This window comes from Perissodus microlepis, chromosome 12, assembly GCF_051167445.1.
Source record: "Perissodus microlepis isolate ML-2025 ecotype Zambia chromosome 12, ASM5116744v1, whole genome shotgun sequence".
In the NCBI taxonomy this organism is placed as follows: Eukaryota; Metazoa; Chordata; class Actinopteri; order Cichliformes; family Cichlidae; genus Perissodus; species Perissodus microlepis.
Genome location: NC_140472.1, coordinates 20,794,170 through 20,808,574, shown reverse-complemented (window position 1 = coordinate 20,808,574; position 14,405 = coordinate 20,794,170). Strand labels below are relative to the sequence as shown.

General features: G+C 37.2%; 1 protein-coding gene across 6 annotated transcripts in view; it reads left to right on the top strand.

The window, feature by feature from the left end:
* Positions 1-14,036, top strand: part of pdlim5a (PDZ and LIM domain 5a) — a 66,765-nt gene extending 52,729 nt beyond the window's left edge. For all 6 annotated transcript variants that reach the window (XM_084945476.1, XM_084945478.1, XM_084945477.1 and 3 more), the window contains 6 exons: positions 4,472-4,554; positions 6,496-6,691; positions 9,077-9,257; positions 11,426-11,546; positions 12,656-12,771; positions 13,237-14,036. In XM_084945476.1, coding sequence (XP_084801602.1) covers positions 4,472-4,554; positions 6,496-6,691; positions 9,077-9,257; positions 11,426-11,546; positions 12,656-12,771; positions 13,237-13,326 — 787 coding nt within the window. In that variant the 3' untranslated portion in view covers positions 13,327-14,036. The remainder of the gene's footprint in view (positions 1-4,471; positions 4,555-6,495; positions 6,692-9,076; positions 9,258-11,425; positions 11,547-12,655; positions 12,772-13,236) is intronic.
* Positions 14,037-14,405: the final 369 nt, after the last annotated feature.

Below are 14,405 nucleotides of genomic sequence, written 5' to 3'. Positions count from 1 at the left end.
TCTGTTGCTATGCAGAGAGAAAGACTGTAAATATTGTTATCATGGCAACACAGGGGAATACACTTTTTAACTGTACTGCTACCTACTGTAGAAGGAACTACTACAAAAACTGTTCTCAGGACTTTGGTAGTTTTAAAAAAATCTATTTCTGAAAAATAGACAGTGCACAAATGTGCACAAGATGCTCGAAGGAACTTTACAGATGTCCTAAATTTCTCTTTTATTAATAAGGTGTTGGCAACTACCTATATGAGGTATGGTATAATTATTCAGTTTATCAGCAAATGATATGTTCCAACCCATATGGAAAAGAAATAGTAAAAACATATATGATTTACTCATGAAAGTGGCCACTTTCATGAGTAAATCATATATAAATCATATAAGGCTTACATGATTTACTCATGAAAGTGGCCACTTTCTCATTACTTTCATATATTTTGTTAGTAAGTATCCAAAACATACAAGTTTCATTATAAAATTTTTCAAGGGATCTTATATGTGTTTTCACTCTTGTATGCTTTTCATACAAGTTTCATACAAGACAGATACGAACTTTATAAGATTTATATATATATCTTTTCCATATGGGAAGATAGGAGTGGTTTGAGAACTCATTGCTATTGTGGCTGCTGTGACCCGATCACAAAGATGCTTTCTAGTGTACTTGTTCCCCTGCTTTAGTAAAAATGGCAGTACAAATCCAGCTAGTTGGCACTGCCAGCACTTTGTCTGCAGTAGATAGTTTCAGGATACTTTCAGTTTTGTCTCTGCCTATAGATGTAAGAAGTTAGTGTGAATAGCCGTGGCTCCTACTGTCAGACATATGATATACAAAAAGGTAAGCTGATAATGAGAATGAAGAAAGATTGCATGTAGCCCTGCAGTCTCTTTCTTACAGAGAATACTTAGATTAGGACTGTGCTGGCTGCAGGCTGATTGGCTGGAATCAATGCTAACACAACAGTCCACTGGATGTATTTATCACAATACTGATCATTGCATTGGAGACTGTGTGTGTAGATTTTGTCAGTATGTATATATATGTATATATGAATCAGTAACTAAGTAAGGCAAAAGTGACAAAGTGCTTTACAATACAAAGTAACAACAATAAAAATGCTACAAATGGACACATCTAAATAAAAGCAATCCTCTACAGGTGCGTGTTAAGCTTCATCCTAACAGTATCAGTTAGGAGCGAGTACCACAAGTTGGGAGCTAGACCTCAAAAGCACTGCACATGCCACAAGCAAGCATTCATCAGTTGATTTCAGACACGCAGTGTTTACATGTGAATTTTCATTAATACAGGGAGCCATCTGACCATGAAACGCTCTAAAAGTGATCACCAAACGCTTAAACTAAACCCTAAATTTTATAGAGAGCCAGTGTAAATATAGGAGAGCATTGGTGTCATGTAGGATGTTTTAGAAGATCTGGAGAGAAGCCTCACAGTTGCCTCTATGATTATTCCCATTTCAGGTTGAGACACAATGTATTTAAGATATATTTAAGAAACAAATTTAATACTCACATTTCCATAGTGTACATTTTTACAGTTTTACAACAGCAAATGAAGCATGTTTGTTGTAAACGTAACAGGTCGATTGTCATTTTTGACAGCCATTTAACTTCTGTTTCAGCTATACCATTTTTAAGCTGTAATTATTACTTTCATTTGTTTTATTTTTTTCTCACGAGGAGTGTCACTGAAGAGGAGGCCCTTCTAGAATACAGCTATTGTATTCCAGAGTTATGTTAAGCACTCATTTAGAAAGTTTGAATAGTGCTATGGTAAATCCCCAATCTGTATAAATAATGTAATGCTTTGAATGGCTCTAAATAAGCTACACAAACCTTTCACTTGTTCCTGTCTCTTTGATTCTCACTGTACTTTCCTCTCTTTCATTCTCTAGTTCTTGTTCATACAAAACATACAGGCACAACTTATCGTAACTATGACTGCAGTTGCCATAACATGTGTCTCCCATGAGTCCTCTAACTGCCAGGCACAAGGGGAAGACAGCAGTGATCCAACTGTTGGCATCAACTGCAACTATGCATTATGGTTGTAATATGTCTGGGGAGAGATTGTTGGCCCACCCAGGTTACTCAGTTGGTGCTCAAGAGTATGCGCATACTTAAACACACACACACACATACACACACACACACACACACACACACACACACACACGCACACACACACACTTGATGTTATAGAGAGGTTATTCATTTTTCAGAGGAAAGTTTGAGACCTTACAACTCAAAGCATAAATTACATTTAATTAAAGGACGGAGATATTTTGTGCTTTTCCACCATGATAATTGGACAAACTTTGGCAAATCTCTGGTACATGCAAACTGGCAAAAATATTTCATAGCTGGCCAAAATCAGGTAAAAAACATTAAAGGTTTTTCAAAGTTGATTTCCTCTCATGTTTTTATAGTTTATTTGTCATTTGTGTAATTAAAAATGGCATGTGATTTGAAGGAATGCTTCAAAGAGTTGACAGATAACTAGAGACAACTATTTAAAAAAGAAAAGAAAATTTCCTTTACCTCAAGGGTGAAGACAGAAGAAGGTGTTGCCTACAGGTCTGCATTACATCAAAACATTTTAACTCATGAGAGATGAACTGAAGTTATTACCCTCAGAAAATAGGAGCCTTACATTTTTACTTTTGAAACCTTGAATACTCAAATCAGTGTCAGATATATTTAGATTCCTTTAAAGATAAAATGCATCACCCTGTGCTACTGTCATCTTCATCAGATATGGAAGAAGAACCATATGAAATCATATAATATGCTCAGGTCAATTTATCCATCTTGTGTGATGAGCTGTAAAGTGCCTTAAATCCTATGACCCATGATTTCATCACATGAATTAGTGGTTGGGCTTCATTTGACGCAATAACCATTAAATCTTAGTACAGAAGTTACTTATCCTTTGACCTGCGTTTAAAATGTAGTTGTATTTCTTGGGAGACCATGAGAATCGACCAATGAATCCATAGTAATGCAGTTTTAGTTGGCTTAGATTGGTTTTATATGACTGCAAAGAAGTTTCCAGACCCATTAAGAAACCACTATTGACCCATTATAGAAGAAAAGCAACAGTGGTAACATGCACCTTTGTGTACATTTGCTAGAATAATATAGAAATTAATCAGTGAATATAGTGTCATTTATGTGTTCACATTCGGCACTATATGATTAGAACGTCTTTAATTCATGCATCAATCCACAGTTGATGTGAAATGAGCTTTTTTATAATACATTATCTTATTATCTTTTTTACTCAGCTGTAGTCTGTTAAGTGTCTTTAATCACTGAAATTCTTCCTTTGGCATCACCTTTGATTAGGTGTGCTGTAATATTACTGCTGTTCTGTCCTACTTGTCTCCTCTCTGTCATCATTCCTGCAGCCTGGACTGTGTTCTCCTATGAATGTGGCACATGGGTAACTTTTAGTGTGTACTGGATTCACAAGGAGCACGTGTACAGTGAAGGTGCATACTGTACTGTTTTGGCTATAGTTCCATTCTGTGTTTTGGTTGGTACCATACCATCTCTCCATCTGTCAGCAGGTAGGTAGTCTGGAGTGTATCTGAGTGTATTTTGTGAAGAACTTAAGAAAATTGGTGTTTTTTTTCCCTGTTTTCCTTCTTGCCTCCTTAGTGGGATATGATTAAAATGAGTTATGAAAGGTATTTTGCAAAGATAATAAAATAATAACTAAGATATATACTATACTGCACATATGTAAACAGAATCTGCTACCATTACTGCCGTATGAGCCATCACCCTGAGTGATGAGTGAGACGGATGAAAATAGAAACCAGTAGAAGGCCTGTTGAGCTGGATCTACACCAAAATTTAATGAGTTCATCCTTTGCCCATGCTCTACTTATAGCACAAATTTCATGACATTCAGCTTTTTATTTTTGGGGTGAGCTCACTGAAAAACTGACATCTGTATTTGGGCATAGTTGGTAATTTTGGCAATGTGTTTTCTGAACATCTGATATGTAGGGACTAGAGCCTGATCAAGGATTTCTAAGACTGATAACGATACCGATATTTCTCATTTTAGTTAAAAAATTACATATATGAATTTTAATCTTTCATATTTGCAAAAGCTAAGCTAACAACTTGTGGATAACTGATTTCCACTCTGCCACACTCTGCTTGGATGAACTGGTTGTTTAGTTTGTGGCATTCCAAACGTGTTGCCAACAGAGAAGTTAAAGAGTGCTCTTATGCTGCTTGTCTTATGCTGTCAAATTTTGCAACGGTGTTTCTCCTGTCACCTCTTTACTATCAGCTGTTATGAATGGCTGAAATTGGCCTATATTGTTTGAGCTCTATCAGGGACAGTGGATTCTAGCATTAAGTCATACATTTGATTACAAATCTAATTAAGCAATTTTATGTTGTGTTTCTGTTGTGTTGTCCTGCACAGTGAGGAATATGTGGAACCCGAACTCAACAGCCATGAGTCTGCAGTTGTTAAGACTATGATCAAAGGACCTGCAACAACCTATGGTAAACACTGTGTGTGTTCTTGCTTGCATTCATGTGATAGCAGCTAATCCTAACTTTCCACTCAATCACAATCACAGTCACAATTTCTTAAAATCAGTTTTACATCCTTTAAAAAGAATACAGTGTATGCACTTGGACCAAGACACAGCAGGCTCTTGTTTACTGACTTAAACTATTAACACATACAGTATATACATGATATTGTGTACGTAAATCTTGCTAAATTTTGCTCATCTTGCCAAGGCTGCATGAACTCACTGCCTAATTCAAACAAGGATATATTGTGTGAATGTGTGTGAGTTGTTTCTGTCGAGTGATATTTTCTCACTGAATTAACTAGCTAAGTGTAATGAAACTAAGCTGTTTTCTTAGCATAAGTCACGGTGAATGCATGCTTACCCAGAATGTAGACTTCCCTCCACAGACTTCTAAAAATAAACTTGCATTCATGAATTAAGCTAAATCTTCTTTTAAGTGTGCATTTTGATTGATTCATATATCACCCCCACAGTTAAAAAAAGGTGTTATTTATCCTCACATACAAAAAAACCCAAAACGTTAGGTTCCCAATTCTGGCATAGTGTGAAACTGATTTACGACTGTTGGATAAAATGTTGTTACAGCCAGTTAGCAAGGGTAAAGAGACTTATTTTCCATGGTTAAAGCATGACATATGTTGTGAAATAGGTCATTGCAGACTTTCTTTTCCTTTTCAGCTGTTATTGCTCTGTGGAACACCATTAAGAAGAAGAGAAGGCCCGTGCTGCATGTGGTGCCTTGCTTAGTCACATGTGTAGCATTTCTACTCTGTCAGAAAGATAATATTTATTGAAGAGACCTGCCGGGAGTGATGGAAAGCTTTAAAAGCACTGAGCTGCAGCATAATGTCCATATCCAATCAGCACTCCATTAATACATTCTGAAAGTGAATGTCTGTTTTATATATTATTGGTTATTATCTACATTCACATAGCTTTTTTTATATGCTAATCTATTTATTTGTAAACAAACCTTATCAAATCTCATTGAACACAAACCACTCTTCAGGCTGCAGCTTCTAATCCGACGCAAGTCCTCTCCTCCGCTTCTCAATCTGATGTAACTGCCCCCAAAAATTGTAAATGCAGTCATTTTCCCAACAACCCAGGATCATGAAAATATACTGCTGGCCATATAGCACTCCCAGCAGCACTCCCAGCAGCATTTGGCCACTGGCCCATTTTGACTTCTGAGCTGCAGTGAAAGAAACCAGGCCTTGTAAAACAATGCTGTCACTGTTAAAATTTGAAAACACATGATGCAGTCGCCTGCATCCTCTGCTTACCTGCCCACCCTCCCCTAAACTGTTTGAGCCCTTTTGATCGGGGTCCTATTCAAAGCTTTCATATCTAACTTTTAGCTTTGTAGGTTAACACATTTAACATAAGCCCACTGTTTGTTTGTTTCTATGAACTTACACATACGCCATTATTAAAAGTTAATGACAGCTTTAAACATGGCATGCAATGGTAAAGCTGATCGCCATATGTAGTCTTTCTTTCACCAGCACACAAAAACACTACCCTTTCCATAGTGTGGAGATCAAAGAATGGGCTATGTGTTTAGTCAGGTGTCTGGGTTTTTAGTGGAGGGTATGTCTTGGTGGTCTTTATGTGTCTATGTGTGTTTGGTCATATGCATGAATACACATGCAACATAGGAATGTGTTCCAAGCTGAAAAATTCAGTGTGCAGCTGAAGATTGATGTGGTAAATCCCTGGCTATGACAACAGCAGACAGCCAGCTGCATGCATGACCATGACACCTGCTGGGTGTATAGTCATAGAGGGTAGAGGTCAAATGGCTAGCAAATGTGGCAAGAAAACATAGTTACACAAATACAAACACCCTCTGTGAGAATGTGAGTGGTACATCCTTTTATTTTTCTTCCACCTTCTGTAGGTGCACAGACTGGTTTGATTACCCCATCTTTTGGTATGAAGGGTAACGGCAGTGCCAGTGTCCCACGGGGTCCTGCTCCGGCCCGACCTGTTCCTCAGCCCCACCCTAAAGATGAGGACACCCTGGTACAGATGGCAGAACATATTCCTGCTGGCACTCGTACGCCAATGTGTGCCCACTGCAACATGGTGATCAGGTGAGGGGCAAACAACATGGCTGATATTAGATATCAACTATCAGCTTAAAATCAGACTTAAAAAATGTATTTTTATAGATCAGTTTTTCTTCCTGTTTTAACCAGGCACCTCAGAGAGCCCCTTAAAGGCTTTATAACATCCCGTGTAATTTGGACATTTTGTTTTTAATCGAGCATTCAGATCTGTTTTTAATAGTATACTTGTGTCAAAATATCAAATCAGCTAAAAAGCATTGATTTTATAAGAAAGTGTAGGTCTCTAGTTACACAAGATATGTAAAGTTATGTTTGATATGTATTTGAAAATATTGGCATTCACCTTGTCCAGTCACAGTATAGGAAATGGAACCTGACAGATGTATCTGTTTGAGCTTGGCTGGACTGATATTTAGCGATTTACCAGTATCAGCATTTATGACGTCCACTAGTGGCGTTCCAAACTGCTGATCCGAATAGAGTTTTGCAGGATGTGAAGAAGTAAATAAATAACTACACATAATGAATGTTATATTTATGGTTTGTGTTTTTGAAAGAAAAATATATTGCAGTCAATATTTCAGAATATTAGATTTTTAAATCAGCCAATAATGGCACAAACACAACAATCAGCTGAGTGGGCTTGCTGTCAACTAGTAAGCCTTGGGTTGCTGTGACACTAAAACAAGATTATTTTTACTGTATTGTGATATCTTAGTAAGGACTCATAAATAGACACATAACAAATGTTAGGTAAATGTGCTTATGTTTCATGTCTCTGAAAGAAAAAATGTCAAAATTTTCAATGACAAGTATTGGTATCTGTCTTAAAATGCCTATATCAGTCGTGCTCTAATATACTACTACTACTAATAATAATAATAATAATAATAGACAAAATGCTTCACAGTTTAAATAAAAGCCACACATTGACACACTGAATCGCATAATCCTTGTAATATCAACTATCTTAGTAGTGGTCTGTAGTGTCATCAGGTATGGAGGGGGCATTCATGGCCATTTATAATGAAAACTGTGAGAGAAAGGTGTTCGGTTCCATCATGCCGTGCCTTTATACTTCTTGCACAAGGACAGTCAAAAGAGAATTGATCTCAGCTGGGCTGCACCCACATCAAATTATACTCAAATTAAAAATGAGAATGGAAATGTGTCTGCTCCTTAATTATTCAGCACCACAGCTAGGCTCTTAAAATAATTAACCTGAAACCATCGAGTAAACAATCTGTGTATGAAACTGTAGAACGACATTTGATTGCGGCGTGGATAACGGATAGGAGAATTCAGTTGCACCTGCCGCTGATAAAAGAGCAGAATAATGTTATACGCAGACAATCTCATTAAAAACTCATGCAGTTACACCAAATCTTGATTTTGCCCTCTGTTGTGTCAATTTGTCAGTTTCAGTTATGTTTAATATTAAGAACTGGGAATGTAATCAATGACTTCTCATAGAAGTGTGTTTAGGACATGTTTCTGGGCTCAGATAAATATTTTGCTTATACTTAGAGATCAGATCAAGATGTTATGTCTTGGAAGAGGAGTAAGATTTTATTAATGGAGCATAACTAGCATAACTGCCAGAATGGCTTTTATGAGGTAATTAAGAAAATGAATTGGATTTTCCAGCTGTACAAAGTGCCTGAAAACTTGCATTTGAACTATAAAAAGTTATTAAAAGCTGTTAAGGTCCAGCCAGAGTGGCACAAAAGAGCAGATCACTGAGGAATAATTTCCTGAAATTCTTCTCCTGTCGACCTTACTTCTTGTCCGGTAGCTTACTGCCCTGACTCATGTTATTACCCAGATTGTGTCACCTAACATATCATTAGGATAAGGTTGCTCTCATGCTAATGACTGCCAGCCAGGGCCACTGTCACGATAAACTCAGATAAGCCCAGCTATTGTGTGGAGTAAATTAGCCTCTGTTGTCTTCCCACTGTAACTAATCATCAGAGTGGACACAGCCAAGGAGCAAAAGTAGGGAAGCAGGCGCGATAGCTGCAGTTCTCAAATTTTTAAATGTGTTTCTCATTTTTGCAGCATTTTTTTGTGATTTGAACAGAATACCAGAAAATCAGTTTGTTGATCAACAGAAATTCAATCGTCAGTTTTAACTATCCATTAATTTTTTAGATGTTTTCAGTTATTTTAGGGTCATTATTGATGGAAAAAGGCAGTCAACTTTAGTAAATGCATTACTATACTGGAAGTCATCAAATATTCTAATAATTCTTATTAAATAGCACATTCATCTATTCATCTAAAACTATCAAAGTATAAAAAAAGGAAGTAAAATGACGAGTATATCAGAATATTAAGCTGAATTGAGTATTGGTTTACTTTTTGTACATTTTTTCAGGGTTTTTTTTGTGTGTGTTTTTTCCCCAGAGGACCTTTTTTGGTAGCAATGGGGAAATCGTGGCATAAGGAAGAATTTAACTGTGCACACTGCCGAACATCCCTGGCAGATATAGGCTTTGTTGAAGAACGGGGATCAGTCTACTGTGAACACTGCTATGAAGACTTCTTTGCTCCAACATGCAGCCGCTGCCAGTCTAAGATACTAGGGGTGAGTTTAAAAAAGAAGGGAGCAGTAAAGACGCAACAGTTTAGTTCCAATAGGTTTGAACGTCAATATTTGGTATGACCAGCTTTATTCTTCAGCACAATCTGAAATCTCTTTAGGCAGCTTTTCTTGTAAGGCTCTGCTTTAGATGTTAGCTCCTTTTATAAGATTATCTTCCAATCCGCCCAACATTACTGGGTAAAATGCTGCCTCAACCGTGACTGAGCCTCCACTATGAATTACACTGCCACTTTTTCTTTTTCTCCACATTGTCCACTTTCCTCAGTTTTTTAAGGATAAACTGCACATCATACTGAGATATGTCAAGTCAAAGATTAAGGTATACAAGATAAACCAGACATTTTAGGAACCACCTTGTTGGTACAAAATTTTTGTTTTGTGTTGGTTAAACTGTATTATCATATTTCATAGAGTCAACTACAAAGCAAATTATGTATTATGTACATACCTGTGGCTCATTCCTAGAGTTTGGTGGCATTTGTATGTTTGAAGGAGTCAATGTTTGGTGTTAAGTTGTTCAACCAACAAACAAGAAACACAAATACAGACAAAAACATTGCCCTGAAAATGGTAACATACGAGGACTGGACTGAAAATAAGTGAAAAAGCAGCCAATGTTCAACAGAAACCTTTGAGAGACTTTCGGAAAGCCTGGAGAACTATTATGTATTTAGATTTGAAATAACTGCAAGGTTTGGGTCCTTTTAAGCTAACATAAAGACATGATGCGTGGGTTGGGTTTTTTGCACACTATTGTAATCATTAAGATAAAGTTAGTAATGAGTCCATTGGTCTTGATGTGTATATTTGGAGAGAACACTCACCTGATCCAATTCATGGAAGCTTGTCACACATTTCATCTTCATTTTGTTCGTATATGTTTTTATGTTACTTTCTTATGTATATATTTTTTTGCTAAGACAAAAGAATGTTTACTGTCTGCAGTAAAGAAATTGTCATCCAACACTGTATAAACATGGTTAGTAGCTCTAAAACATGAAATCTATATTCATGCAGATATTTACTGTATATACTGTGTGTAATGTAAACCTCCTGCTCATTGGGACATGAGGTTCCTTTATTATGAAATCAGTTTATGATCAAATGCACTGGTGTATATATTTAGTACTACTCCATAGCACTTTTTATTCTACATGTCACATTTGACTATTCATAAGTTTTATTCTATGCACTTATGCTGATACTTAGACAATAGGCATAGTATTTTTCCCAAGGACACTTAGGCATGCGGAATGGAGGAGCCGGAGATCAAACCACTTGACCCTTTGATTAGTAAATGACCTGTTCTACCTCCTGAGTCGCAGCTACTACACTCACTTTGTCTAGAGTTTAGATTAATATTTCTAACAGAAGTATTCATTTAAAACAGGAATGTAATTATTTCCCTATTTCCCTACTAGCAGAAAAGCTTAAAAAGTACAGATGGAACAACATCAAAGACAGTTTTTAAATACATAAAAGACCAGAGCAGGAAGCCTGAATGTGCAGAGGAATATCGTCGGTGACCACCAGTAACACTCAGGAATGCAGTCGACGTTTGGGTGTTAGGAGAATTAGGCTTAGAGGCCTTGAGGCTGTAGGTGTAGCCTGAACCCAGAGTGTCAGGACGCTGAAATTTCTGCTCTCCTTGCTACTATGACATTCATCCCTCACGTGTTCTAACCCCTGTGGCCTAAATCCCTTTCAACCCTCTATTTCTCACACATCTTCAAACAGCTTATGGTTTCTTATTAACCTGTTTTCTCACTCCCTCGCTCATAATCCTTCATTTTAGTTCAGCTCGCCAACTTTCCATCGATTCTTTGTCTTATCTTGCTCTCACAGTTTAAGGGTGGGAAAGAAATCAGTGTTGGTCATGGAGACCAAGGAGAGAAAAAAAACTGTGATATTCAAGAAAAAATAAAATGACCTACTCTGGCAAAAGTTGTACAAAGATTTGTGTAAAAATTTGTGACTTATGAATAAAATTTCATAAGCAGCAATGTAATATGATAACATCCCTTCATAAGATGCTGCACCTCCATTTCCTGTTAAAGTGGATATAGCTTTCCAGTTGCTATTATATACACTAATGCACCTAAAACTATATTATGCCTCTTACTAGCCACATTGTTTACATTTTCCCTTAGGAGGTGATAAATGCCCTCAAGCAGACTTGGCATGTCTACTGCTTTCTGTGTGCTTACTGTCAGCAACCAATCAGAAACAACACCTTCCACCTGGAGGATGGAGAACCATACTGTGAACCGGGTGAGTTATAATGGGGTTGATAAAATATCCAGATGTACTTCCTGTAATTGCCACTGTACTCATTGTACATGGTATAATCAAGCTCAAAGCATCTGTTATAACAAATAAAAGAAATAAGAAAAAAATCTAAACTACATTTTATAAAACATGTAGGTAGTGTATGGTCAATGGTAAGCTACATTGATAACACTTCTCAGGTTTTACTGACAACACAAAAATAATCTAAAATATAAAAAAGAAAAGAAAAATGGTGGTACAGTGGTTACCGTTGGTGACCTTGGGTGATGCTCACTCAGCCCAGCAGGCTGTAACTGCTAGTTATTAAAGACACTAAAGACTGTATATCTCCAAATGTAGGTTTTGTGGGGATTCCCTGTAGCGGTATACAATGTTTTTGTGCTAGAATAAAAGAAAAAAAAAAAAATCCAGCAGTCTGTGAATAGATCAAAGATAAAAGTGGGCTTCAGTTGAATTGCTGCTCACTCGCAATGTGTTTTATATCCAGTTTCAGCTGTCGCGTGGTGAGAGCCAGAGTACACCCTGGACAGGTTTTCAGTCTATTGCAGGTCAAACACAGAGAGACAACAAACAATTCATGCAAACATTAACACCTATAGCCAAGTTATAGGTGTTAATGTTTGCATTAACACCTATGGGATGAGAGAACTGCGACCGGTTCTCTCACCCCAACCAGTCGCAGCAGATGGCTGTCCCTCCCTGAGCCTGGTTCTGCTGAAGGTTTCCTCCTGTTAAAAGGGTGCTTTTCCTTCCCACTGTCACCAAAGTGCTTGCTCATAGGGGATCATATGATTGTTGGGTTTTTCTCTGTATGTATTATTGTATGGTCTACCTTACAATATAAAGCGCCTTGAGGTGACTGTTGTTGTGATTTGGCGCTATATAAATAAAACTGAATTGAATTGAATTGAAGTCAGAATCACCAGTTTACCTAACATGCGTGTATTTGGAGTGTGGGTGAACCTGTTGTACCCCAAATAGTTGCAAGCTCTCTTTGTTGAGTACTAAAGTTTGCTTGGGTCTTACCATTATGACTTTAAACCCTTTGTTTATACCATAGTGACATGACTTTTCTCTTTGTCACTAAACAGACTTTTACAGCTTGTTTGGGACTGGCTGTCATGGCTGTGAGTTTCCCATCGAGGCTGGAGACAAATTCCTGGAAGCCCTTGGTTACACCTGGCATGATACCTGCTTTGTATGTGCTGTAAGTGAAGGCCTTAGGCATGTGTCACAGTAAACTGCGTGCATCAGCAGACTAACACATATGACCTACTGTCACATTTACTCATATTCCCATTTCCAACTTTGAGCCATCAAGAAACTTTTATCTATTTAACTTGGACACAAAAAAAATGAGGAAGCAGTTTGAGGTCATAGTGGTACTTTCTGCTACTGGCCCTATTTGGTTCTTTCTGTCATTCTTTCTAGTTATTGTTAATGTACTACAACAATGTTCATTTTTATCCATCCTTTATAATGGAGGTTTTTGCAGAACAGCTTACTTGTAGCAATCTCATAAGCTCTGCGTAAGTCATTTTTTCACAATAATATGACAGCACTGCTTATTTTAGATGAAACACTGACTTACATCCATTGTGAATGTTAGTGTAGGCTGGCTAACTTTTGTTATATAACCTCTTATTATTCATGTGTGCTGGGCTTTTTACAGGTGTGCTGTACCACACTGGAAGGCCAGACCTTCTTCTCCAAAAAGGACAAACCTCTTTGCAAGAAGCATGCTCACACACTGAAGATATGAAGCCTAAACTATTCACTTGGCCACATGTTGTCTCACGGAGGGTTGGGGACACCTTTTATGATGACAGTAGTAGTCATTATTGTAGTGGTGCTATCTCTTAGCACAAAAAGCAATAAAGCTTAAGGATCTTAGTTTTGACCACATTTCAACCAAATATAACTGATCTTTGTAAACTAAATGTTATGTTGTCAATCATCCCCAAATAGCAAGGTTTTACTGCCAACTGATACATTTTATGTACCATAATGCCATTTTTATTTCCTCACACATAGGACTGTGACTTTATCATTTACTTCGTTCTTCTGATTTTTGTCTTGAGTGGTGAGATCATCACACTTTCTGTTTTTATTATTAAGCTTGCACAGTGCTCATTATCTTTAGACACCACCAGAAATGTTTGATAATTTTAAGTATTCAAGGATGCTGGCAAGTTTTTATTGTTAGTTATGATATTTGTTAGTGTTTGTGTAGTTGTAATCAATTTTATTAATCTGGCTAAAACCTATAAAGACTTAAAGATGAAACTGTAGAACATCCTGTGTTACACTTTGTTTTATTTTGTTTTTTGCCTCACAGTTTCACAAGCAACTATTATTAAAAAAATTTTTTCCCAGTATACGCATTAAAATACTGCAGGATATGCTTGTGTTAGTTACTTTATACAGCTCATCTGTGAATGTCCGAGTTGTAATTAAAGCTGCTGCCTTTGATTTAATCAGTTATTTGAATGTTGCAATTTAAGGAAATTTGATTTCATTTTCTATTTGTTGAGTGAAACTGGCTAGGACATTAAGGCACTTGAGCAAACCTGAACACCAAAAACGATCAAATGTTTTTCATAGATACTTTCACCAGCTTTCATTAGTTTCCTCTTGCTAGTTTGCTAGAACAGGGTTAGACCCCTTTTGCCTTTAGAACTGCCTTAATTCTTCATTGCATTGATTCAACAAGTTGCTGGAAACATTAATCTGAGATTTCGGTCCATATTGACATGACAACATCCGACAGTTGCAGATTTGTCGACTGCACATCCATACTGGGCTGTTGCCCATCTGCTTCAAGGTTTTACATGTTGGGAG